Source organism: Myotis daubentonii, chromosome 8 (genome assembly GCF_963259705.1).
Source record: "Myotis daubentonii chromosome 8, mMyoDau2.1, whole genome shotgun sequence".
Taxonomy (NCBI): domain Eukaryota; kingdom Metazoa; phylum Chordata; class Mammalia; order Chiroptera; family Vespertilionidae; genus Myotis; species Myotis daubentonii.
This window is the reverse complement of record NC_081847.1, coordinates 67,921,785-67,947,954: the sequence shown is the minus strand read 5'-3', so window position 1 is coordinate 67,947,954 and position 26,170 is coordinate 67,921,785. Positions and strand designations below refer to the sequence as shown.

The window sequence follows — 26,170 nt, the reverse complement described above, 5'->3', positions numbered from 1 at the left end:
CAGACTCTGTGACCCTCTGAGCTACGCCAGACTCTGGTGCTGCTTCGAAGACCCCCAGTGACCTCGGCTCCACCCTGCCTTCTGACCTCAGCATCTGCGCATGTGGAGGCTGCTGGGGGCAGGTGGACTCAGAAGAGGGGAGGGGCAGGACGGGGTGGTGAAATGCCCAGGCCCAGAAATACCAGGCCTCGCCTCTTTGGTTTGGGAAACTCTAAGCTAGACTGGGAGCAGTGGAGAGCTGGTGCTCTAAACATGACAGGACAGATTTCTCAGACCTGAGCCTCAAGGATGCAAGATTTTACTTTTCCCTTAAATGTCCAGATTCCTATCTCATTCCCCAACCCCCAAGCTTCTGAGACCTCAGAACTGAAGAATCAACTGTGTGTTTTTGCAACCTGAGTGACAAAACTTTGGGTCCCAAGCCAGCAGACAATCCCTGCTTGGCTGTGGGCCTACACTTTTGTGAATGAAAACAAGAAGCTACATGGAAAACTGGAGAGGTCTTGCTAAGGCAGCACGTTGGGCCCCATGGTGTCTGTGAGCTCAGAGCTGGCAGTGAAGACGGTTCCTGCCCTGGAAGGAGTTGGGGCTTCCCTGGGCTGTGCTCAGAAACCACCTACTGGGCTGGTTGCTCTGCTCTCTCAGCTACATAGGGAGGCCCTGGAATGACCTGGGAACCAGTCACACCCCTGGGAGGCAGCAACCTGCTGCTACGGCTGCAGCAGACACAGGTGTGAAATGGTCAGAACCAGTTTGTATAGAGCAGGGCAGGCAGGTCCAGGCCCCTCTCCAGCTGTGGTCCACACTGTGAGCTCGGGCCAGTCCTGAAATGTAAGAGCATGAAGAGAACAGCCACTGACCGGCAGGGTGGGCCCCACACCCTGCCCTGTGACCACAGGCTCCTGCAGGAGGAACCCTGCTTCTCCTTTCCTTGGGGGAGCTTTCCCATCAAGCATCCAGGCCATGGGATGAATGATTCCAGGACTTTATCCAGCTGCTCTAGAATCGCGGGTGCCCTAGAGGGCCAGCTCTGGAGGGCTGGGCTTGGCAGACCAGAGCGAGGAGAAGGGGAGGCCCCTGCCTGCCTGCCCTGCACCCCAGTCAGCACCCGCAGCCCCAGCTTTCTCCAATGTCCTTGCTATCCAGCTGGATGTGGTCGGTGGTCTTCTCACTGAGCAGAGGACCCCCGTGCCTCATGACCAGCTCTGTGGCCACCCTCACGAAGGCCTCCTCCACGTTGCTTGAGTCCTTGGCAGACGTCTCAATGGCACACAGGATGTCATAGTGCTCCACCAGGCTCTGCGCTTCAGCCAGAGGGACCTCCCGGAGCTCACCAAGGTCCGACTTGTTCCCTGCGGGGAAAGGCCAGGAGCAGCGCGGTGAGGTCGGCTGGTGCAGGGAAGCCCTGTCCCGCGTGGCAGGGCCAAACTGACAAGCCCAAGCCCACCTGATGCCCTGTCAGCTCCTAGCTGTGCATGGCGATCTTTAAAACAACAACCAAACTGTTATGTTAAAGCTGCTATTCTATCCTGTAGTCCACCCCACTCTGTTTTTAACCTTTGCCAGAGGATTGTATATTTTGACTCTTTCTAAGATACAGCAATAAAATTTAGGTAAAAGAATACCATACTTTAACGTTAGAAGAAAATCTGGGTAGAAACTCCAGCTTCCTATCACTTAGGTAAGTCACTTCATCTCTGAGCCTCAATTTCCCCATCTGATGCCACCTTCAGCAGAGCAGGGATTAAATGATACAACAAACATGAAAACAACTGGCATCTGGCAGGTACTCCATAAATGTGTAAGTTAAAGAAATCTGGCACTGCTCTTTTTGTGTTTGTTTTTTTTCTGGTAAAATTCCGTTATTATTATTTATTCTCTCTTATTTTTCTACTACTAAGAACACAGACGACCACTTTATCTGAGAGCACATCACTGGCTCCTCCTACAGGTGTGAGGTGTCTCATTACATTCCAAATCATCTAGTAAACTACTCCTTGACCCAATTTTTAAAAGCATTTTTTAAGTTTCTAAATGGTTGACTTTTATAATGTGACTAGGGGCCCGGTGCACGAAATTCGTGCACTGGGTGTGTGTGTGGGGGGGGAGTGTCCCTCAGCCCAGCCTTCCCCCTCTCACATACTGGGAGCCCTCAGGCGTTTTCCCCCATCACCCTCCAATCGCAGGATCGGCCCCTTGCCCAGGCCTGATGCCTCTGACAGAGGCATCAGGCCTGGGCAGGGGACCCCCATCTCCCCCCGATCACTGGCTCTGGCCCCCGCCCAGGCCTGAGGCCTCTGGCCCAGGAATCATGCCTGGGCAGGGGACCTCCATCTCCCTCTGATTGCTTGCTCCACCCCCGGCCCAAGCCTGATGCCTCTGACCCAGGCTTCAGGCCCGGGCAAGGGGACCATCATATCCCCCCAATCCCCGGCTCCGCCCCCCGCCCAGGCCTGATGCCTCGGCCAGAGGAGTTGACCCTCATCACCCTCCGATCACCAATCACCGGATCGGACCCTTGACCAGGCCTGAGGCCTCCGGCAGAGGTGTCAGGCCTGGGCAGGGACCCCCAGCTCCCCGCGGTTGCAGGCTCCGCCCCTGCCCAGGCCTAACGCCTCTGGCCTAGGCATCCGGCCGGGGCAGCGGGGACCCGCAGTGGCAGCGGGGGGCGCCGCAATCGCGTGGGCTCCGCCCCTGCCCCTGCAGGACGCCTCTGGCTGAGGCGTCCGGCCCGGACAGCAGGGACCCGCAGCTGCACTGGCCCCGCGATCGCAGGCTCCGCTTTAGGCCCAGGCAAGGGACCCCTAGCTCCTGGGACTGCCAGCTTCGACCGTGCCCAGCTCCCATCGCTGGCTCCACCCCTACTTCCTGCTATCACTGGCCAGGGCGGCAAAGGCGCCTGATTCTCCGATCATGGCTGGGGGGCAGGGCAAAGGCGGCCCCAGGGCCGCCTTTGCCCTGCCCCCCAGCTCTTAGCTCCCCCCTGGGTTTCCGATCACTGTCAGTGGCAGGAGGCTTTTTCCTGCTTTCCTTTTCGCCTCCCTGCATTGTGCCTACATATGCAAATTAACCGCCATCTTGTTGGCAGTTAACTGCCAATCTTAGTTGGCAGTTAATTTGCATATAGCCCTGATTAGCCAATGAAAAGGGTAGCGTTGTACGCCAATTACCATTTTTCTCTTTTATTAGTGTAGATTATAGGGAGGACAAAAAAATAGATAAATGTCTATAAATATCTGAAATTTCTTTGGTAACCTTAAATGATATAGCAATCAATTTCAATGTGTGAAACTTATCCTAATTTCAAAAAGAAAAAAAAGCACATGTTGTTTATGAGTAATTATAAATCTGAACACAGGTCAGCTATTTGATTTATTCAGGTATTGTCAATATTTTTAGATGTGAAAATGGTACTCTTGTCATGTCTTTTTAAGTGTTTTTATCTTTTTTTTTTTTTTTTAAAGAACAGCTCTGCTCTTTTTTTTTTTTTTTAAATATATTTTATTGATTTTTTACAGAGAGGAAGGGAGAGAGAGAGTTAGAAACATCGATGAGAGAGAAACATCGATCAGCTACCTCCTGCACATCTCCTACTGGGGATGTGCCCGCAACCCAGGTACATGCCCTTGACCGGAATCGAACCTGGGACCTTTCAGTCCGCAGGCCGACGCTCTATCCACTGAGCCAAACCGGTTTCGGCGTGTTTTTATCTTTTGATTCATGCTGGAATATTTACAGATGAAATATTACAGATGTAGTTAGGAATTGCCTGAAAATAATACAAGGGAGGGAGGGGATGAGGTGGAGGTGAAATGTGACATGAGTTACTGAAGCTGGGTCTAAGGTTCGTTATACTATGTTATTTCTGTATTTGTGTAAAATACTCAATAATAAAATGTCTTATTTTAAATGTCCTGGATAAAAGGAATGTGGAAGGCTGGGCAAGGAGAGCTCCATTACTTCCCGGGCAGATGAGCTCTGCTAGCCCTTCTCTCCCCAGTCCAGGCAGGTGTGTGGGACCAAGCCACCCTTTCCCCAGCTGGAGCGACATCCAGGACCCATCTGTACAACCTCATCTTAGAAAAATCAGTCTGACTGTTGAGGTGAGGACCCAGGGGTCACACAAGTGGTCCAAAGCTTCTTGAGCCCAGTTCTGGGAAGTTTATGAGGAGAAAAAAATGGGAAATGGAGGTATCCGCATCTCTGCAACAGTAGTTCTCAAAGTGGGTTCCCTGAGTCGGCAACAGCTCTGTCCCAGATGTCACCTGGGAACGTGTTAGAAATGCACATCCCTGGGCCTCACCCAGGCCTCCTGAACTGAATGCTCTGCAGGAGGTGCCCAGCAGCTGTGCTTTATGGCTTTGGGGGCCTGGGAACATTTGAGGAGCCCTAATCTGCTGAGTTATGGTTAGTACTAGAACCACATTCACATTTCACGTGTGTATGCTCACAGGCTGTTTGAACTGAGAAATCATTTCACTTCTCTGAGCCTCATGCCCACGCCCTGACAAGTAAGGAGTAGTCAGGTTATGGGAATTAAACCCAAAGACACGTGTGAAGACTGAACCAGTGTTGACCACTGTGCAGACACGTGTGCGCCGCAAATCGAACTTTAGCTCCCTTTCTTCCCAAACTCCAGTTTTAAATAAACTTCACAAGTGACGAGCAGAATCAGAATTTCAAGTTCTGGCTCCATTCCTGCCTGGATAAGCTCAGGCCCGCTCTGTGCTCTGGCTTTCCTCTGTTTAAAAGGAGAGAGAAGCCCTAGCCGGTTTGGCTCAGTGGATAGAGTGTTGGCCTGCAGACCAAAGAGTCCCGGGTTCAATTCCGGTTAAGGGCACGTGCCTTGGTTGCAGGCTCCTCCCCGGCCTGGGCCCTGGTTGGGGCACATGCAGGAGGCAACCAATCCATGTGTTTCTTTCACATCAATGTTTTGCTCTGTCTTTCCCTCTCTCTAAAAGATCAATGGAAAAATATCCTCAGGTAAGGATTAAAAAAAGAGAGAGCCCAGCCAGTGTGGCTCAATGGTTGAGCATCGACCTATGAACCAAGAAGTCATGGTTCAATTCCAGTCAGGGCACATGCCAGGTTGCAGGCTCGACCCCTCATAGGGGGGTGTGCAGAAGGCAACTGATCAATGATTCTTTCTCATCATTGATGTTTCTATCTCTCCCTCTCCCTTCCTCTCTGAAATCAATAAAAAAAAAATTTTTTTTTTTAAAAGGAGAAACTGAGACAGACAGGATCTGTGGTCCCAAGGAACCCTGCCAGCCCTGACTTCATCCCTCCCAGCTCACCGATCAGCAGCTGCACAATGTTGGAGCCAGCATACTTCCTCACGTCCTCGATCCAATGAGGCACTGACAGAAAGGAGCTCCTCTTGGTGATGTCGTAAGCAAGAATGGCCCCATTAGCACTGCGGTAGTAGCTCTGGGTGATGGTGCGGAATCGCTCCTGGCCGGCAGTGTCCCAGATCTGCAGCTAAAGACATAGGAAGCCTCCCGTGAACCGGATGACATGGCCGGGACAGGAGGGCAACCCCACACACCCATGCCGAAAGCACTGGTTCCAACTGGCAGGCCACCAGCCCAAACCTTGACTGGACTCACACAGAAGGTCTAAAGGTGGAGAGAGAGAGAGAGAGAGAGAGAGAAGCCCTTCTGAGCCCTTAGAAAGCAACTCAGTGGCCCTGCGCTGTGTAAGGCTCCCCCACAACTAGGGTTCTCTATCTGCATCAGAAATACCCAGGACTATGCTCCCTACTTGGTGGTAAGGGAGGCCTGGGCTGTGTCAATGAGGGCCCAGGGGAAGCAGCGGGCAGAGCCCTTCCTGGGGCCTTTACCATCAACTGACCCATCTTGACCAAACGCAAAAAGCTTGGCATCTTTTCCTGCCCGTGTCTTCACTTAGCAACACTCACTAGGGCCCAATGCCCAGCCCTCCTGGACACTGGCCAGCAGGAGAGGTACCTGGGTGTGGCAGGAGCTTCTCTAGCTTTCTATAGAGGCAGCAGTTTGGCAAGACAGACACAAGATAGAGCAGGGCAGACCTGGCCCTATACTGTGCCCAGACGAGGAGGCCTCCCACTCTAGGTGGAGACCACCACCAGTTCTAGGACTGGGAGAGATACTGCGGACAGGCATCAGAGCAGGCAGGTACCAGGCTCTCAGGAGCTCAGGGATTGCTTTCTCCACTCCAGAAATCACAGGTTCTTGGGGCTCTGAGGATGAACACAAGCCTTTGGTCCACACTGGGCTGCAGGTCCATCCACGCTCCTTTGCTGGCACAAGTACTGTCAGTGCCTCTCTACCTAGTTCTCAAGGTATCAGAGGCCCTCTAGTCTGTCCGGAGTGGGACAGACCTCAGGGGTCTCAGACAGCTCCTGGGGGCAGGGATAATGACCCTCTCGGTATGGAGGTGACAACCTTTTCCCTAGGCCCCACCAAGAAAAGTCTGAGAGTTAACCTCTGGGCCACAACATGCCAAATACAATCCTCCAGCCCTGAGGATTCCTATTTACTCTTCAGCTCTAAGAGGCTACAGGGAAACCAGGCTCCATACCCCACGGCTTATGCTGTCTGCTAGCTCATGCATGGGGTGAAGCAAAAGGTGTAAACATTGACACTACACAAACCTGGGATCCAAATGACCAAGCACTCATCTCCACACCCCCGAGGAGAGCATATAACACTAAAGACAGAGGATAAACATGGAAAAAAGCAACTTGGAGGAAACAGAAATTATGCAAAAGCAAAAACCTCAAAAACAATCATCAAGAGTTTCAGAGATAGAAAAGATCTGTGAAACAACAATAAACACGTTAAGTAGAGGGAGCAATCAGAAATAAAAAAGAGCTCTTGAAAATTAACTATATAACAAAAATGAATAATACAACATAAGGGTTGGGAGATAAAAGTTGAAGACATCCCTTCATGGTAAAGGAAAAAATAAATACAAAGAGATGGAAAAGAGAAAAGAAAATTGTAGAAACAGCCTGGGAGGTACAATATGTGATAGTAAAAGGTTCAAGGGGGGCCGAAACCGGTTTGGCTCAGTGGATAGAGCGTCGGCCTGCGGACTGACGGGTCCCGGGTTCGATTCCGGTCGGGGGCATGTGCCTGGGTTGCGGGCATATCCCCAGTGGGAGATGTGAAGGAGGCAGCTGATCGATGTTTCTCTCTCATCGATGTTTCTAACTCTCTGTCTCTCTCCCTTCTTCTCTGTGGAAAATGAATAAAATATATTTAAAAAAAAAAAAGGTTCAAGGGGGGTGGGGGGAGGAAGTAAAATCAAAGAAATACTTCAAGAAAATGCCCAGAACTGATTGACAGGGTCCACTAAGCACACACACAAAGAAGGAAAACAGACCCACACAAAGCACATGACTGAGAATTCCAGAATAATAGGGAAGAAAAACTCCCAGAGTAAAAACAGAAAAAGAAAAAACAGGTTTCAAGGTTTCACACAAAAGATTCACATGGTATTAGATACTCAATCAAACAATCCCTAAAAATTATGACGGAAAATTATTTCCAATCTAGAATTCTCTACTCAATCAACTATCAGTCAAGTGTGATGGTTTAATAAAGGCATTTTCAGGCGTGTAGGCCTCGAAAAATTTACCTTCCTACCACCCTTTATCAGGAAACTACTGAAGGTTCCTCTACCTAAAGAAACCAATCAAAAATAAGAAAACGGGGGCTTCAGAAAACAGAGAATTCAACTCAAAAGAGAAGCAAAGGGAATCGCTAAGTGAGATGCCAAGACAACAGCCAAGCAGGGCGTTTGGATGCTCACCCATCCAGAGCAGGCCCAGCACTCCAGGACAACTTCCAGCCCTGGCACAGTGATCAACAGCAGACAAACCTTCCCTCCATAAGCAACCATTGGACTGAGGAAAACAGGGAGGCTGCCATTTTCAACCCCGTTGTGCTGCCTGATGTAAACAAGCAGCACAAAACTGTAACCCTGCAAGAAGCAAAGCTCATGAAATGTACCTTATGATGACCAAAACTCTCTACCCAGGGGCGGTTTTCTAGCCACAGGACAGTGGATAGAATCCAAGCAGAGCATGGTGGCCCCACTCAGCCAGGGAGGCAAAGATCAGCATCTCTAGATGTGATGGATGGAGCAATGCAGGGGGGGTGAGAGCCCAACAGTCTATGTGGGGGAGTTCCCAGTGAGTCCTCACCTGAGGACTCCATGCACAGGATCAGACTACCAGAATCTTACCAGAGTGGCTCCAACAGAGTTAAGAATAGACCAAACACAGAAATAGAGGTTGAGCAGTGCTAGGGGATGCTGAAGTTCCACCCAGACACATCAAGGTGCCTCGTTAGCACATTGTTAATGACCCAGCTATTAAGCTGAGACATCAGGAAGGCTGTATACTATGAGTGAAAACCATGGCTGGAGGAAGGCCTTCATAAACCTGCCCCAACAAATCCTAAAACCAAGACCCAACGTAAGTCTCAGGTTTGGAGGCTGAGTTCTGTCCGGTTAGAGAGGCAAAACAAACATCCTTGAACACTAACAAAACATAAAAACAAACATACACAGGTTCAAGGTGATCAACCAGTAATTTAATTAACTACTAAGATCCTGCACGAGCCAGGGAGGAGCCTGCAACCCGGGCATGTGCCCTTGACCAGAATCGAACCTGGGACCCTTCAGTCCGCAAGCTGACGCTCTATCCACTGAGCCAAACTGGCTAGGGCCATATATTTCTTAAAAACCAAAAACAAAACCCAAAAAAAACCACACAACCAACCCAAATTAAAAATAAGTAGAAAAAAAAAATAAGTAGAGAGAGGTAACAGCCTCTCCACTCCTCTGATGAGTGGCAGAGTCCGCTTTCACTATGACTTCCTATAGTGCATTGCCAGTTGTGGGCCTCCTCATCCTTCCAAGGCATGGGCGGGCACCTTGCACTTCAGAGCAAAGGCGCCTACCGCACACCCACCATTCATGGGGGCCTGGAGGACTGTGGTGTGTCGATGTCCTCCGTCTGCTTCGTGACCTCACCCTCTTCTGAGGGCTACAGGTGTGGCTATGTGGGCACCTTGGCTGGGTCCGACAGGCTTCTGGTGGGCAACGAGACAGTGACCATGCAGAACCTCAAGACCTCAGCGCCTCACACCTGGAGAAGGTACATGCCCTGGAGGAGGCCAACAGGTGACCTGGAGGTGAAGATCATGACTGGCACCAGAAGCAGGCGCCCGGGTGCCCATGACTACAGCCACTACTACCAGACCATTGATGATCTTCAAGACAAGATTCTTGGTGCCACCATTGAGAACTCAAGATTGTCCTGCAGATTAACAATGCCGTCTGGCTGTGGATGACTCCCAACAAAGTTCGAGGCAGAGCAGGCCCTACGCATGAGCATGGAAGCTGACATCGATGGCCTGTGCAAAGAGCTGGAGGAGCTGACCACGGCAGGAGCAGATCTGGAGATGCAGATTGAAGGCCTGAAGGAAAAGCTGGCCTACCTGAAGAACCATGAGGAAATCAGTGCCCTAAAGGGCCAGGTGGTGACAAGGTCAGTGTGGAGGTGGATTCCACTCCAGCACTGACCTGCCAAGATCCCGAGTGATATGAGAAACCTGGTCATGGTTGAGAAGAACCTGAGAAGAACTGGAAGGATGGTGACCTGGTTCACCAGCCAGACTGAGAAGCTGAACCAGAGGTCGCTGGCCACACAGAGTAACTGCCGATTTAGCCCATTAGCAAGACGGCCCTGGCCAGGTAGCTCAGTTGGTTAGAGCGTTGTCCAGATACACCAAGGTTGCAGTTCAATCTCTGGTCAGGGCACACACAAGAAGCAACCAATGAATGCATAAATAAGTGAGACAATAAATTGATGTTTCTCTCTCTCTCTCTCTCTCTCTCTCTCTCTCTCTCTCTCTCTCTCACTCTCCCCGCCCCCTCTCCACCCCCTTTCTCTTTCTCTCTCTTAAACAAAAGAAAAAACAACGATTAGCAAGACAGAGGCCACCAACTGGTCTGGAGATCAAGCTTCAGTCTCAGCTCAACATGAAAGCCACCCTAGAAGGCACGCTGGCTGGAACACAGACTTGCTTCAGAGCCTAGTGACAGGTCCAGGCGCTATCAGCAGTATCCAAGCCCAGCTGAGTGACATTTGTGCTGGCACTAAGCGTCAGAACCTGGAGTAACAGCAGCTCCTGACATCAAGACATAGCTGGAGCAGGAGATCGCCACCTACCACAGCCTGTGTCAGGGCCAGGAAGCCTATCACCAACCTGCCCGTCACCCAGACGGCCTGAGTCCAGCAGACTCCTGGGCTTCCTGCTTCCAGCAGAGGGATGCTCTGGAAGGGAGGGAGCCTTACCCCGGCTCTTCCTCTGACCTGTCAATAAAATTTTATGGCTCAAGGGAGGAAAAAAAAAATAAGCAGAGAACCTGAGTAGACACTTCTCCAAAGAGAATGTACAGATGGCCAATAGACATATAAAAAAATGTTCAACATCACTAATCATCAGAGAAATGCAAATTAAAACGACAATGAGATATCACCTCACACCTGTCAGAAAAGCTATTATCAATAAATCAACAAACAAGTGCTGGTGAGGGTGTGGAGAAAAGGTGCACTATTGATGGGAATACAGAGTGGTGCAGCCACAGTGGAAAGCAGTATAGAGTTACCTCAAAAAATTAAAAATGGAACTGCCTTATGACCCAGCAATTCCACTTCTGGGTATATACCCAAAGAAATCCAAAATATTACTTCTAAAAGATATATGCACCCCTATATTCACTGCAGCATTATTTACAATAGCCAAGATATGGAAGCAACCCAAATGCCCATCAATAGATGAGTGTATAAAGCAGATGTGGTACATATATACAATGGAATATTACTCCATCATAGAAAAAGAATGAAATCTTACCATTTGTGACAACATGATGGATGTAGAGGGAGTTACGCTAAGTGAAATAAGTTAGAGAAAAGCAAATACTGTATTATTTCACTTATACGTGGAATCTAAAGAACAAAATAAAACAGAAACAGACTCATAGATACAGAGAACAGAGTGATGGTTGCCAAATGGGAGGGGGGTAAGAAGTACAAACTGGTAGTTACAAAACAGTCATAGGGAATGTAAAGTTCAGCGTAGGAAATAGAGTCGATAATATTTTAATAACTATGTATGGTGCCAGGTGGTAACTTGAATTATCGGGGGAACATTTTGTAAATATATGAGTGTCTACTTGCTATGCAGTACACCTGAAACTAATATAAAATAATACTGAATGTCAACTCTAATTGAAAAACAAAATTTAAATGCCAGTAAAAAAAATTGCCCGACAGTGGCTCAGTTGGTTGAGTGCCACCCTGTGCACCGAAAGGTTGCTGGTTCAATTCCCAGTCAGGGCACATACCTGGGTTTTGGGTTTGATTCCTGATCGGGACATGTGAGGAAGGCAACCAATTGATATTTCTCTCACAATGATGTTTCTCTCTCTCTCTCTCTCTCTCCCTCTCTCGCTCACTCTCTCCCTCCTTTCCTCCCTTCCTCTCTCTAAACATGTCCTTGGGTGAGGATTAAAAATAAATAAGTTAAAAATAAAAAAATGATGCCAAATGGCCCATATATAGATTTAATAGGCAATACTTTGAAACAGTTATTTTAAATATAATAAAAAAAACTAAAGGACAATATGGTCAAAAAATTACAGCAAATATGATCACAATAAGTGAGTAAATAGGGGGTTTCAGCAAAAAATGAAAATAATTTTTAAAGATATTTAAAAGAGACTCGAGGTTCTAGAACTTAGAAGTACAATAAGTGAAATGGAATAATCATTCAATAATGTTAGCAGCAGCATGAAAATGCAAAAGAAAAAAAAAGAACCAGTGAATTTGAAGAAAAATTAATAGAAATATTCAATCTGAAGAATAAAGGGGAAAAATATAGATTGAAAAAAAAATGAACAGGGATCTGTGGGACAATATCAAACAGTCTCATATTCACATAACTGCAGTCCCAGAAGTAGAAAATATTGAGAATGTAGCAGAACTAATGAATGAAATTGCAAATTTGTTGAAAATACTAACTTAATTATCAAAAAAACTCAGCAAACCCCAAGCAAAAGAAATACAAAATATATAATGGGAAACCATAGCCAAACTGATTAAAAAAAAAAAAAGTAAAAAAGAAATTTTTAAACCAGTTGGGAGGAATAAACAGACATAAAGGAACAACACCAAAAATGACAAGTGACTTCTCATCAGAAATAATGAATGCCAGAAGACAATGCTGAGAAGTGTTGAAAAGAAAAAACTCTCAGCACCAAAGTCTATCCAGGAAAAAAGAAAATCTCTCACAAATGAGGGTTAAACAAAGATATTTTCAGATAAATTAAAGAGAACCTTCCTGGGAGACTTGTGTCTGTTTGGCTTTCTCCATGTGTCCAGCACCCAGCACAGTGCCTGGCATGTAGAAGGTGCTCCATAAATATATGGTGGATGGATGAGTATTATTTCTGCCCTTACAAGCCTGTTACCCTGCGCTGCCTGCTCTCCATCTAGTAGCTGGACTCTAGGCCCTAGTTTAGGAAACCAGCCCCATAACCCCCAGAAGTACTCTCCTGTACTCTCATTTGACAAACAGACAGGGACTTTGTACTGTGAACTGTACCTGCGCCCTCACTCCTTAACTGTCTCACCCCCCACCTGGCACACCTCCAGCTTCTCTCACCTTTCCCTACCAGACTTTCTCTTTAGGGGAAATTGCCTTGGCTGCTGATATCTGGAGTGAAGTCCAGAAGATTCTGCTGGGCAGAAAGGGTTGAAGTGAGGTCCAGTTAGGATGGGAATGGCTCCCAGAGGGTGTCAGCCTGGAAGACAGGAGCTGCCAGCCTCCCACTCAGCAGGGGATGGTCAGGTGAGTTTCAAATGGGTAGGATGGGGTGGGGGTTCCAAGACAGCAAGAGTCCTTGTTTCCATCCTTCTCTGTCCTTGGTGGTGACAGGCTCCAGCCCATCAGCTGCTGCCTCAGTCAGGGAAGCACCGTCTCCATGAGGTTAATTTTCTCTTCTAAGTTCCACGCCTAACAACTCCCAGTGTACACTGTCCCTCTGAGTCCCCACACCCATGGTGGGGTATTGTCATTTTTGTCATTACCTCCTTTTTCTAGGATAGACTGCATTCATCTTGATCTTTTGGTGAACTCCTACCAAACCTTCAGGACCCCAGTTCAAAAGTCACGTGGTCAGTAGAGCTCTCCCTGACACATAGGCCTGGGCCCAACCCTAGCAGAATTCATTCTTTCCACCATGCTCCCAGAGCCCTTAATTCTTGACTCTATAACAGCCCACACCATAAAATATGTTAGCCATTTAAGTCAAATGTCCCAAACTAAGGTGTCTTTGGGGGCCAGACAGGGAACATAAAATGCACCCCGAGACATGGTACGCCGATAGGACAATAGTAGACACTGCAAAACCTCAGTCCTCTCAACTGAGCTGTCTTGCTGCAAGGTTATATCCATACTCAGAATAATGTGCTGACTGAAGTGAACCCCCAGACTCGAATTCCCAGAACCTTTGACCGTTTTTTTGTGGCCTCATGGTTCACCTTTTAGACAAATGCAGTGTTCGAGCAACGGATGGCCCCCAGAAGCTCTTACGGTAATTAAGAACCCAGTGTGAGATCATTGCCCAGTTGGATGCTTGAAAATTGGTACTTCTTTTTCCATCCCGGTTGTCAGTAATGTGCAAGAGTTGGTGCCCGGCAGCAACCCTATTGCCTCTGTAGTGGGGGCCTTGGCCCATAGCAAGCTCAGTGTGGAGTATACAGAGAAACTAGTGTCCATCAGCAACTACCCTTTTCTGCGGCCTTCACCTGCGCAACGCTTACCACAGCCTTTGAAGAAGTATGGAGAATCCTCTGACAGTAGACCCTGCTCTGAAACACAGAGACCGGCGACGCTGCATCGCCTGACTCTTCCAACTCACTGCTGGAAGATGACCTTCCTGCACCAAGACTGTGGGGTTAGTGGAAGCCAAGGCTGTACTTTTGCTATTTGTTTACCATATAAACACTATTCTTGCAAACAAACAAAAAGCACACATGATTAAGTTCCCAAAAACCGTGTCCAGCACTGTCCCGCCGAATGGAAACATAAGAGGATTTTATTTGAATAGTCTTTCTCCTGCATGACAAATCAGGCAGTGGAAAGTTCCTTGCTTCTTCACAGTAGAAAAGGACTTTGGTAAAATTAGTGCTCAGGGCAAAACTCTAAAAACTGGTCAGAGTGACCCAAATACAAGTTCCTGAGCTATTTTTCATGGTATCTTGGGATATAGTGAGTCGAACCAGGAGGTGGTTTGTGGGCCACTCCTCCAGCCAACACTGTTGTCATTCTCCTGCCTCAGTTCTCCAAGGGAAGAGAAGAGGTTGGCCCAGGCTCACAAACAAGTCACAGCCTGAGACATGAGTGCACCAATAGGACCATAGTAGACACTACAAAACTCCGGTCTATTAGCGGAATAAAGACAGTCAGGGAGCTGGACAGAGACCAAGTGAAGAGAAAAGTGAGAATGCCGAGCTAGCAATACAGGGAGGAATAAACAACGTGAACCTAACACAGACAACTTCTCTGCAGTCAGCAGTATTGAGCATAAATTCCTCAAGCCCCCTAAACACGGGTTCCTCAAATCCCAGCATGAAGGTTACTTTCCTTGTCCTTTGTCACAATGCAGCTCTCCTTGGTAGAGCCATCTGCGGTCTGAACGAAAGAGAAATCAGGAATCCTGACCTACTCCACCAGTCAAGTGGTCAAGGATGGTCATAGTAGCTTCCTACTCTGTGTTTCCTTACCAGTAACTTGGGAATAGCAGCGACCAGCTTCATTTTGCCAGGCCAGTGGGAGCACAGGGTGAAGGTGGGGTTCTACTAGTAACATGCTTTGAGAACCTTCAGGCACTACCACTATTAGTGCTTCACAACTATTGGTCCATTTTATACTCAAAACAGCCCTAAAAGGTAAGTCTAATTACTTTTTAGATGAGGAGTCACAGGAAAGTAATATAAAAAGAGCTCTGACTCCACAATAAATTTTTTTTAAATATATTTTTATTGATTTCAGAGAGGAAGGGAGAGGGAGAGGGAGCTAGAAACATCAATGATGAGAGAGAATCACTAACTGGCTGCCTCCTGCATGCCCCACACTGGAGATCAAGCCCGCAACCCGGGCATATGTCCTGACAGGGAATCGAACTGTGACCTCCTGGGTTCATAGGTCGATGCTCAACCAGTGAGCCACACTGGCTGGTCTCCCCAATAAATTTAATTTAAAAAAAGAAGAAGAGCTCTGTGTAACCCCATGCTGTATTGTGTGCACAGCAACTCCACAAATCATTTCCAGCCTGACTACAAATTCTGGTTTCTTTGGTAAATGGTGTTATGCAGCCCTCACAGCCTCTGCAATAATTCCCTGAAACTCAACTTGCTCCTTTTTTCCAAAACTTCTCATAAACAAGAGCCTGGCTTACAGGGGGCTCAGATGCCATATGTCCCAAAGTGAACTTCGCCTTCCCTCTAACTGTGCCTCCTATGCCCTGCTACTTGAATTAATGGAGAGTGGGCCAAGCCGGCAGGCTCACTCAGACTCGATCCCTTGGCTGCCCTAAAATCACTGCCGATTATGCCTCCGGCCCATGTCAAGCCTCAGGAAAAAACGGTGGTTTTCCCAGACAAACGTAACCAGTGTCCTCCCTAAGGACAGTCAACACACCTTCTAGTATGATCAGAAGGCTGGTCCTGACCCCATCCATAGTCTCACTACTCCCACACTCCAACTACACTTGACTTGAACACACACACTTCCACTTTCACATCTCCACAGTTACTACATACGTGATCTTGGTAGCAAAGTCCTTTCTGTCTGTCCCCATTAGGAAACTCTCACTTATCTTTCAGGGCCCAACTCAAACCTCACTACCTCTATAACCCTGGGACGAGCAGATTGCTGCCTCCTCTGTGCCCCTGCAGCACTCAACACACATCCCTATGACAACCATGGGATCCTGCTTTGAGGGAACAGTACTAATTTTAAAACTTCAGTCCTGCTGTCACCACAATAAACACATATGTACTTGTCAGGCCATGTCTTCCAAGTCTTGGTTCAGAAATCACAGTCACTACAGAAACAGCACTGACACCACTGCACGCTAGGTATTGGTTTCCACAGATGTTCGCCAACCAGATGTTAGCTCCTAAAGAACAAGAACGGTCTCTTATTTCCCTTTTCTTCTCCTCAGTGCTTATAACAATGCCTAAGAAAGAGTAGATACTTACAGTATGGATAAATAAACCGTGAACTCACTGCCACTTAAACATCTACCTGACATGTAGTGTATGTCTCAAGGTGCTAAAGGCCGTCTGTGACTTGTGGAATCTCTGCCAGTATCCGTTGCAGGGGCCAGGCCCTTGCTTTTTCTTACACAGAAAACCCTATATGGGTAGGTCAGACAAGGATTCTTTTCTTCATTTGACTGATATAGTAAGAGATCAGTGAAGTAACTTGGGCAACCCCACACTTCCTGTCTTCCCATGCCACTGTCTCCCTCAGGTGATTTCCACACCAACATCAGTTCCCATCTACTGATGGTCTGCTATACACCAGGTCCTTAAAGTTAGGGGTTTGCAGGTGAAGCAGATTAAAAGCAGTGACATCAGGGCCTATCTGGCAAAGCCAAAATTTTAACCTGATGTTGTTGGGTTCTAACACTGGCCCTCTTTCCACTTCACATGCTGCCTCAGGACTTTCAGAAAACTTGAGAGGCAAGGCTTATTTTGCAATGAGGATGGTTGCCAGTGGTATCAAGAACAGATTTCTTCAGCCCAGCTGGTATGGCTCAGTGGTTGAATGTCAACCCATGGGGGCTTGGGGAGTAGAGGAGAGGAGAGGCAGCCAGTTGATGTTCGATGTTTCTCTCACATCAATGTTTCTTTCTCCCTTCCTCTCTAAAATATATATATATTTTATAAAAATTAATATATATATATATATCTATATGTATATACACACACACACACCAGGTTTCTTCAGACAACCAACAAGAACTTCTTTCTTACCTAACAGTCCTTTCGCTATCTCTGATCAAAACTGAAAAAGTCAAACCAATTTTATTGAAATAGGAATAGCACCTGAGCAAAGCCAGCCCCTGAGCTTTAAAAAGAAGCTGGTTCTTTTTACCTACCCTTACCTTCCTTTTGGAAGTGCCACACACAAGGACTGTGGGGCCAAGGGAAGCTTTAGACTCACGGCTGGATGTCCCGAAGCTGGAGACCTGGCCCAGGGGTGGATTGACCTCTGTGAGTGAGAGACCCAGCCCCCAAGGGGAGCGTGAGCCGGAGAGAGAGCTAAAGAAATGGTGTCTAATTTTACAAGGTTAACCTCTCTGTGTAAACTTGAGGCCTGCATCCCAAGTAATCTGCAAAAACAAGTTTACATAACAGGCCTTTGTGTTGTCCCAGATAAGAGTTGAGTAGAGGAACATTCAGAATGTTTTAAGGATTTAGAACCAACTGAAATTTTCTAGGGGACAGTGAGGTTGAGGAGTTGTGGGAGAGGGGCAGGTTAAGAAATAATGTATCTAAGCATGAGTGGACCTACAGATTATGCTCAGTGAAATAAGTCAGAGAAAGACAAATACCATAGGACTTCATTTACATGTGAAATCTAAAGAACAAACAAACAAAATAGAAACAGACTCATAGATACAGAGAATAGACTGGTGGTTGCCAGAAGGGATGGGGTTGGGGAACTGGGTAAAATAGGTGAAGGGATTAAGAAGTATAAATTGGTAGTTACAAAAATAGTCATGGGATGTATAGTACAGCACAGGGAATATAGTCAATAATATTGTAATAACTATGTATGGGGCCAGATAAGTGCTGGAAATATTGCGGGGGACACTTTGTAAACTATATGATTGTCTAACCCAGGGGTGGGCAAACTTTTTGACTCGAGGGCCACAATGGGTTCTTAAACTGGATCGGAGGGCCGGAACAAAAGCATGGATGGAGTGTTTGTGTGAACTAACATAAATTCAAAGTAAACATCATTACATAAAAGGGTACGGTCTTTTTTTTTTTTTTAGTTTTATTCATTTCAAATGGACCAGATCCGGCCCGCGGGCCGTAGTTTGCCCACGGCTGGACTCTAACCACTGTACTGTACACCTAAAACTAATTCAAAATAATAATGTAAACTATAATTGAAAAAAAATTTAATTTAAAAATAAAAAATAATTTGTCTAATGTAGGGAGAAAAATAACAACAGCAATAAAATAATTCCTTATATTTGTGATTCCTTGGGAGGGGGGGGTTGTTGTTTTTTTAATCATCACCCAAGGATATTTTTTCCTTGATTTTATTTTTATTTTTTAAATATATTTTATTGATTTTTTACAGAAAGGGAGAGGGATAGAGAGTTAGAAACATTGATGAGAGAGAAGCATCAATCAGCTGCCTCCTGCACACCCCCCACTGGGGATGTGCCTACAACCAAGGCACACGCCCTTGACAGGAATCGAACCTGGGACCCTTCAGTTCACAGACCGACGGACACTTTATCCACTGAGCCAAACCAGTCAGGGCTTTCCTTGATTTTAGAGAGTGGAAGAGAGAGGGAAAAACAGAAATATCGATGTGAGAAATACACATTGATTGGTTGCTTCCTACACGCTCCTCGACCAGGGCCTGGCCCGGGGATGAGCCTGCAACCAAGGTATGTGCCCTTGACCGCAATCGAACCCGGAACCCTTCAGTCCACAAGCCAGTGCTCTAGCCACTGAGCCAAACTGGCTAGGGCTCCTTGGTTTTATTTACAATACTTTCAAGATAGACAAAAAAATGGGTTAACATTGATTACCTCTTATTAGAGGGCACTGGGTGGCTTGGGAAACAAATGTGGAAAGAGATTTTTTACTGCATGTCCTTTCACATCTTTGAAATTTGGAATTCTGAACCATGTGAATGAATTATCTATTCAAAAATATATACAGAGAATGTTAAACTATTTTAATCATGTCCACAGTTTTCCAACAACCCTAAGAAGTAGGCAGAATGAAGATCATTAATTCCATTTCGTAAATGCCAAGGAACTGGCCACAGTGTGGTTGGACATACAACCCAGACCTTCAGAATCCTAATCCAGTGTTTTCTTTCAGAGACTCCACAATGTGAAAGACTAGCAGCACCCAGATTCACTCTCGGAAGTTCAGTCTGATTAGCTAGAGCAAACGGCATTCACATGAGGTAGGGGACAGGAACCAATCACCCCATACAGAGCCTTGCTAACCAGCACAGCAGGCTATGTGAGCTATCTGGGACTGGCTAGATGTTCTGTTAGCTGAACATCTGTTTACCCTGAAATTCTTTGGGATTTCAATCTTTATAACTGAAAATCTATAAAATGCCCACGTTCTTTTCTCAAAGTGTGGTGGCCACAACTTCACTTTTACTAGATTCATTAACTTACAAGATCTCAGGATTATCATTATGAACACAAAGGGACTCAGAAGGGTGGATCAAGTGTAAAAAAAAAACACTGGGCTTAGAAGTCAGCCTGACTGGGTTCAAATCCTGGTTTTACCACTGACTTGCATGTGGCCTTGGGCATGTTGGTCACTTCACTTTTGTATTTTGGCCTCAGCTTCCTCAATATAAAAATTATTAACAGACATGTATTGAGCACTGTTGTAGGTGTAGGGATTCACTGATTACACAAGGCACACTGGATCCCTGAGCTTTCAAGAAGCTAAAATTGTACAGGGGAGACCAACACCAAAATAATTTCAAGTCTTGGTAAGTGCTATGAACTTATCCTTAAACTTATCCCATAATAAAAAAGGAGGGGTAGGAGGCCAGGGAAGGGCTCTCTGAATAGGTGGCATTCTCAGTGGAAACTAAATGATGAAGCGGTGGTCTCAAGCAGAGCCCCTTGGGACAGAGTGTGACAGGCAGGGACAAAAATACAAAAGGCCTGAGGCAAGTATGGTTGAAGAACAGAAAAAGCTAGTGGGGCTGGAGATTTCTGAGTGAGGGGCACAGGGAGATAGATGAAGTCCGCAAGGCAGGCAGTGGCCCATTTCTTCAGGTAAGGAGTTTGAATGTTACTCTGGATCCAATAGGAAGTAACTATAAAAATAAAGGGGTTTAATTATATCTGTGATGTCTCAAACTTTTTATTTTTTAGCAGAACTTTTTAGTCAAATGAAAACAAGTGGGACCTCAATATAAAACTAACTAAAATTAGTATTTTTCTGGCTGTGTGAGAAGTTCGTTAAGGCTCTTCTAAACCTGTGGTCTCTTGACCTTCCCCCTTCACCCCACCATATCCTCAAGCACTGGAGCTTGGAGGAGCTGGAAAACCATTAGGTGATCTATCTTTAAGGTTCCTTAAGCTTAAATCGAGCAAAAGCCAGCATTCCAGGAAAAGGGAGTTTAGGAGATCACACTGGATGCTTGTTGGACCCCGGACAGAACCTGGAAAGGTTCTAAAACTAAATCCCTTCTGTTCACCAAAGGTTCCGTTAAAATCACATTGATGAAACTATAGGGGCAGAAAACAGATCAGTTTGCCAGGACTGGGGTGAAGGGAGACAATAACACAAAAGGATACAAGGGAACTTTCTGGATTGATGGAAGTATTCTAGACCTTGATTGTGGCTGTGGTTACAGGACTGCATATGTTTGTCAAAGTTCACAGAACTATACACCTAAAATTGGGTGTGAAGTTTATTGTAAATTAAACCTCAATAACCCTATGTTTTTCAATTACATTGCTGGAAGACACCTCACAGTTATTTTACAGATGAGAAAACAGTCTCTGAGAGGAAAGATGACTGGTTCCTGATGAGTCAGGAGAGCCCAGAAAGCCTGACTTCAGAGACTGTCCCTCACCCACTACTGCTCAGTTTTAATTCAGAGCCTCTTCAGTGCGCCGGGCTTCAGATTTCTCTGACTGCAAAATGAGGAGGTAAATAACCGTCAAAGGCTCTCCCACTTCCAACAATCAGATTCTAAGGAGGAGGAGAAAGATCTAATGCTTTGGAATCAGAAAAACTGGAAGAAAAATTCCAACCTCTGTCACTCAGTAGCTGTGTGCTCTGGTGCAAGTGTGTCCTGTGTTAATAATAAGAGCACATCTGTAAAATAGCTGGCAAACAAACTCTCAAGAAGGGCAATGATTCTACACTGTTGTCCTATTCCCAGTCCCACCTGGCTGCTTCCTAAGAAAAATCTGGAGGTGACCATAAGGAAAAGAAATAATGAACTGCCTGCTCTGCATTGCATAACCTGTGCTCTGGTTCACAGTACACCCTGGGCTCCAAAGGGGCACAGGTTGTTATCTTGCTGGGTAAACAGGAACACCCTGCCCCCTCCTTGACCACCTTCAGCACGGGCCACCACAAACACTGGAGTTGGAGCAGGCTTATGACTTGCAAGAGCACCACTGCTGATTATGCCTATATTTTAATACTCCACTTTCCCTGTGGCTTCTGGTTACAGGGCACAAACTTGCCCATGGATATATTCCACAGCCCTTTCCTGGCCACCTGTTAGCTCTAAAAGGGGTGGTCCCAAATAATGACTCAATGCTGCCTGCCACACCTTGCTTTTTTTCCCCTTCTGTTCCAAGGAGACCAAAAACACACAGAAACCCAAAAGACTATTTAAAACAAAATAAAACAAACAAAAAAAGCCCTCAGCCTAACTGGTGTGGCTCAGTGGTTGAGCATCAACCTACAAACCAGGAGGTCACAGTTCCCTGTCAGGGCACATGCCTGGATTGCAGGCTCAATCACCAATAGGGGGCGAGAGAAGGCAGCAGACCTCAACATTGATGTTTCTCCCTTTCCCTCTCCCTTCCTCTCTAAAACCAATAAAAATATATTTTTGAAATATATATTAAAAAAAATAAAAAATCTTCAGGCCTGGCCGGTGTGGCTCCATTGGTTGGAGCCTTGGTCCTTGCACACCAAAAGGTTGCCAGTTCAATTCTCAGTCAGGGCACATACCTAGGTTGTGGGTTCAATCCCAGGTCCAGGCACTTAAAGGAAGCAATCAATGTTTCTTTCTCTTCTCTCTCTCTCTCTCTCTCTCTCTCTCTCTCTCTCTCTCTCTCTCTCTCTCTCTCTTCTTTCTCTTTCTCCTATCCCCTTTCTAAAAATCAATGAATGTCCTCATGTGAGAATAAAACATAAAAAAATAAAAACCTTCAGGCAGGTAGTTTCTGCTTCCACTGTCTCATCGACTCTAGATGCACTGTGGTCATGTAAAAGCTATTGGCTTACTTTTTGTCCTTGAAGGGGCAGGAGGGAGGCAACACTGAGAAATTATCCAACTTTTGCAGGAACAAAGAGCTAAGTATCTGGGCCAAAGGCAAGCATGAGCAGGCTACAGCAGACCAAGGAGGCAGAGCCCCCAGCATCAGGACTCAACAACTCCAATACCCTGGCTCAACTTCTCAAGAACACAGAGATAACACTTGCCCTGTACTGCCCCTGCCCAGTGCTCTCAAGAGTTGTCCTGGAGCCCCGCAGGTGTGGCTCAGTAGTTGAGCGACAACCTATGAACCAGGAGATCACAGTTCAATTCCCAGTCAGGGCACATGCCTGGGTTTCGAGCTCCATCTCCAGTGTGGGGCGTGCTGCTGATAAAAGCTTCTCTCTAATCATTGATGCCTCTATCTCTCCCTCCCTCTCCGAAATCAATACAGCCATAACTGGTTTGGCTCAGTGGATAGAGCGGCGGCCTGTGGACTGAAGGGTCCCAGGTTCGATTCCAGTCAAGGGCATGTACCTTGGTTGCAGGCACATCCCCAGTACGGGGTGTGCAGGAGGCAGCTGATCGATGTTTCAAACTCTCTATCCCTCTCCCTCCCTCTATGTAAAAACTCAATAAAATATATAAAAAATAAAAAATAATAAAAATAAAAAATAAATGGAATCAATACAAATATATTTTTTTAAAAAGAATCAACCAATGAATGCAAAGATAAGTGGAACAACAGGTCGATGTTTCTCTGTCTCTCTCTTTCCCCCTCTCTAAAATTAATAAAGTAAAAGATAATCACAATTGAAAGGAAAAAAAAAAAGTTGTCCTGGAGATCATGTGAACTCAAAACCGTGAAAGAAGGACAAGGATTTCTGAACAGCGAAGTTAAGTGAAGTTCCTGAGCGAGAAAGAACAATGCTTTGTCCGAGAGGGCTGACACCAGGTTAAGAAATTCTGATTCATAATCACAAATATTATTTATCAAACAACTGCCAGGGCACTGTGGCAACTACATCCTGCTGCTTCTATTCCGAGCCATTGCCAAAGACTGGTCCTCAGCCCTACCTTCCGGTATCTGCGAAATTTTCAGTTTCCATAAACTCCAGCTGGGGGAGGGGACCAGCGCCGGCCGTGGACGAGTAAAGTTCCACCAGCAAGTCCACAAAGAGACCAGAGAGGCGTGGCCAGGCCGGAAATTCTGACCCAAAGTTTGGGCCCTCGGGTCCTAGAGGCAGCTACTTCCTGATCGCTCCGAGCCGCGGGGCGGGTGTCGTTTTCGCGCGGCGGCCGCCACCCGCGGGCCGAGCTCGGCTTCCCCCGCGGGGGGACGGGTCGGGCCAGCCCGGAGTCACCAGGCCCCCCGCCCCGGCACCGAGGCGCTCAGCTGCCTCCCCATGATTTTGGAGCAAAGTAAAGGCTGTGAGTTCGCGAGGGCAGAGTCTCCTCCCCACTCCCCCCGGACACACACAGACTCACACACACAGCCCGAGGCAGGCGCTGTGCGGACGGCAGCGGGCTCAGACCCCCAGGCCCAGGCCTGCCCCACGGGAGGAGGGAAAAGGAAAAGCGAAAGGGGTTTGGCAGACGCCTCCGAACTCTCCTGGGCGCTAGGTACCGAGGGGACAGAGCAATCCCCGCCCCGCTGAGGGAGACCTGCCGGGGCACTGGCCAACCCCAGTGCACGTCGGAGCCCCGGCTGCGCAGTGGCCCAAGAGGGCCAGGCCCCCGGCCCGGGGACCCCAGGCCGGGCCTCCCACCTTGACCCGCTTGCCCTGGATCTCCAGCGTCTTCATGGTGAAGTCCACGCCGATGGTGCTGCTCTGGCGCTCCGAGAAGGCGCCGGTCTTGAAGCGCTGCACCACGCACGTCTTGCCCACGCTCGCGTCGCCCACCAGCACCAGTTTGAACAGGAAATCGTACTGCTCGTCTGGGTCCCCCGGGCCCGGCCCTGCCATGGCTTCGCGGGAGCCGAGGGCCGGCACTCCGGACGCTGGGGGCGGCCTGGGTTCACGGAAGCCACAGGCGCCCGGCGACGTGGAGCCGCCCCAACACCTGAAGCTGGGGCGCCGCCGAACACCGGCCCCGGTCCGCCCGGGCCGGCCCTCCGCCCCGCCCCGGCCAGCCCGAAGCCCGCCGGCCCCGGCTCCGCCCCAACTCTCCTAATCCGGAATCTGCGAAGCGCGCCGCTGGCCCACGGTTCCGCGCCAGGCCAGTCCGGCCCTCAGGTCGGCCCTCAGCACCGCCCACAGCTCCTCCCCCGCCAGGCTCCGCCCTCAGCACCGCCCACAGCTCCTCCCCCGCCAGGCTCCGCCCTCAGCACCGCCCACAGCTCCTCCCCTGCCCGGCTTCACCCTCAGCACCGCCCACAGCTCCTCCCCTGCCCGGCTTCACCCTCAGCACCGCCCACAGCTCCGCCCCCGCCAGGCTCCGCCCACAGCTCCTCCACTACCAGGCTCCGCCCCCCAGGTCCTGCCTCAGCTCCTCCACTACCAGGCTCCGCCCCCCAGATCCGCCCTCAGCTCCTCCCCGCCAGGCCCCGCCCACAGCTCCGCCCCCAGATCCGCCCTCAACACCTAGCCCAGCATCACCCACATTTCTATTCACCCTCGGCACCGCCCCAGCACTCGCCACGCCCCCTCCACCTATTTATTCCGCACTCCACACCGCCCACCTCTTCCTTAGCTAAGCTACTCTACAGCCCAGACCCCAGATGCTGTCCAGTGCCTCCCGTCCTCCCTCCCTGTTCCACAGGCCTGGCCAGCCTGTCTGGGGTCGCTTGCCTGCTGCTCTTCCCCAGTCAGAAGCAGGCTCATAGGAATGGTGGGGACTCTGGGCCTGCAGGCCTGGGGGCCTGTTGACCCAGCACTTGGATCCAGAATGTCCTCCTCTCGAGTGTTCACTAGGGGAGTGGACAACCACAGCAGTGTCATCTTAGTGTTCACACTAACAGGGCAAATGATGCAGAATCCCTCCAACAGAAGATGGGATGGAAGGAAGCATTTTCCCACACTGAAGAAGGAAAAGGCCTGGCAGCACACTAAAAAGGATAAAGGAGAAGTCTAAGAAATTAAGCTGGCTATAAAACTGGGAAGGAGGCCAGAATCCTTGTGGAGAGGCACCTGAAAGCTGTGGCTCAAGATGACCTCCCAGTCCAGTACTCTGGGGCGAGGAGAATTAGGGAACCTCACTTGGTGGACAACTAAGCCAGAAAGAGGAGCTGGAACATCACAACCCCAAAAGAAAGCCTAGCGGTTGAAACAGCTTCTCAAATGTCTCAGAATAGGTTGGCTCAGCTGGTGTTATGGGGGAACTAACCCATCTGAAACGCACTGAAGATTGGCGTGAGCAGAGGAATAAGGGAGGTTTGTGGGCAGTTCTGTTGGACAAACCAGCTCCCAAGATGGCCCAGTGAACCAGGGATCCTCAGAGAAATTATATTCAAACATCTGTAAGAAGCTTAAAATAGATCAAATAGAACCTATTTCCCAAAGCACTTTCCAGCTATCAAGATGAAAGGGAATTAAGAACATTCCTGCTCTCTTCATACAGCTCTCTTACAAGGGGGCTATAGCATTCCAATTCCATTTATTCTTTTTTTCTTTATTGATTAAGGTATTACATATGTGTCCTTATCCCCCATTGCCCACCCCCACACACACACTCATCCCCTCAACCCCTGGTGTCTGTGTCCATTGGTTAGGCTTATATGCATGCATACAAGTCCTTTGGTTGATCTCTTCTAATTCCATTTAATTCAGTAAGTTTGATTAATGCCTGCTATGGATCAGGTATTCTTCAGGGGTGGGCAAACTTTTTGACTCGAGGGCCACAATGGGTTCTTAAACTGGACCAGA

The 26,170-nt window shown here is 48.0% G+C and overlaps 1 protein-coding gene and 1 pseudogene across 2 annotated transcripts; one reads left to right on the top strand and one right to left on the bottom strand.

Annotated features, from left to right (window-relative positions):
* Positions 1 to 282: 282 nt before the first annotated feature.
* On the bottom strand, positions 283 to 24,511 carry RAB43 (RAB43, member RAS oncogene family). Of its 2 annotated transcripts, none has more exons than XM_059706813.1 (3): positions 24,074 to 24,511; positions 5,298 to 5,475; positions 283 to 1,352 (listed from the first exon to the last, which is right to left on the bottom strand). In XM_059706813.1, the coding sequence occupies exons 1-3, from the start codon at positions 24,269 to 24,271 to the stop codon at positions 1,102 to 1,104; spliced, it is 627 nt and encodes a 208-aa protein (XP_059562796.1). In that variant the 5' UTR covers positions 24,272 to 24,511; the 3' UTR covers positions 283 to 1,101. The 2 variants fall into 2 exon arrangements, with proteins under 2 accessions (XP_059562796.1, XP_059562795.1); XM_059706812.1 differs by having other exon boundaries at positions 5,298 to 5,481; positions 24,074 to 24,506.
* On the top strand, positions 8,801 to 12,816 carry LOC132240113 (keratin, type I cytoskeletal 19-like; annotated as a pseudogene).
* Positions 24,512 to 26,170: the final 1,659 nt, after the last annotated feature.

Bases quoted from the DNA above. Each gene is read 5' to 3' on its own strand.
- RAB43 (XM_059706812.1), bottom strand. From the start codon at position 24,271: ATGGCAGGGCCGGGCCCGGGGGACCCAGACGAGCAGTACGATTTCCTG. The intron at 5,482-24,073 runs GTGGGAGGCCCG...CTATGTCTTTAG, and splicing joins TCCAGGGCAAGCGGGTCAAG to CTGCAGATCTGGGACACTGC. The intron at 1,353-5,297 runs GTGAGCTGGGAG...CTTTCCCCGCAG, and splicing joins CATTGTGCAGCTGCTGATCG to GGAACAAGTCGGACCTTGGT.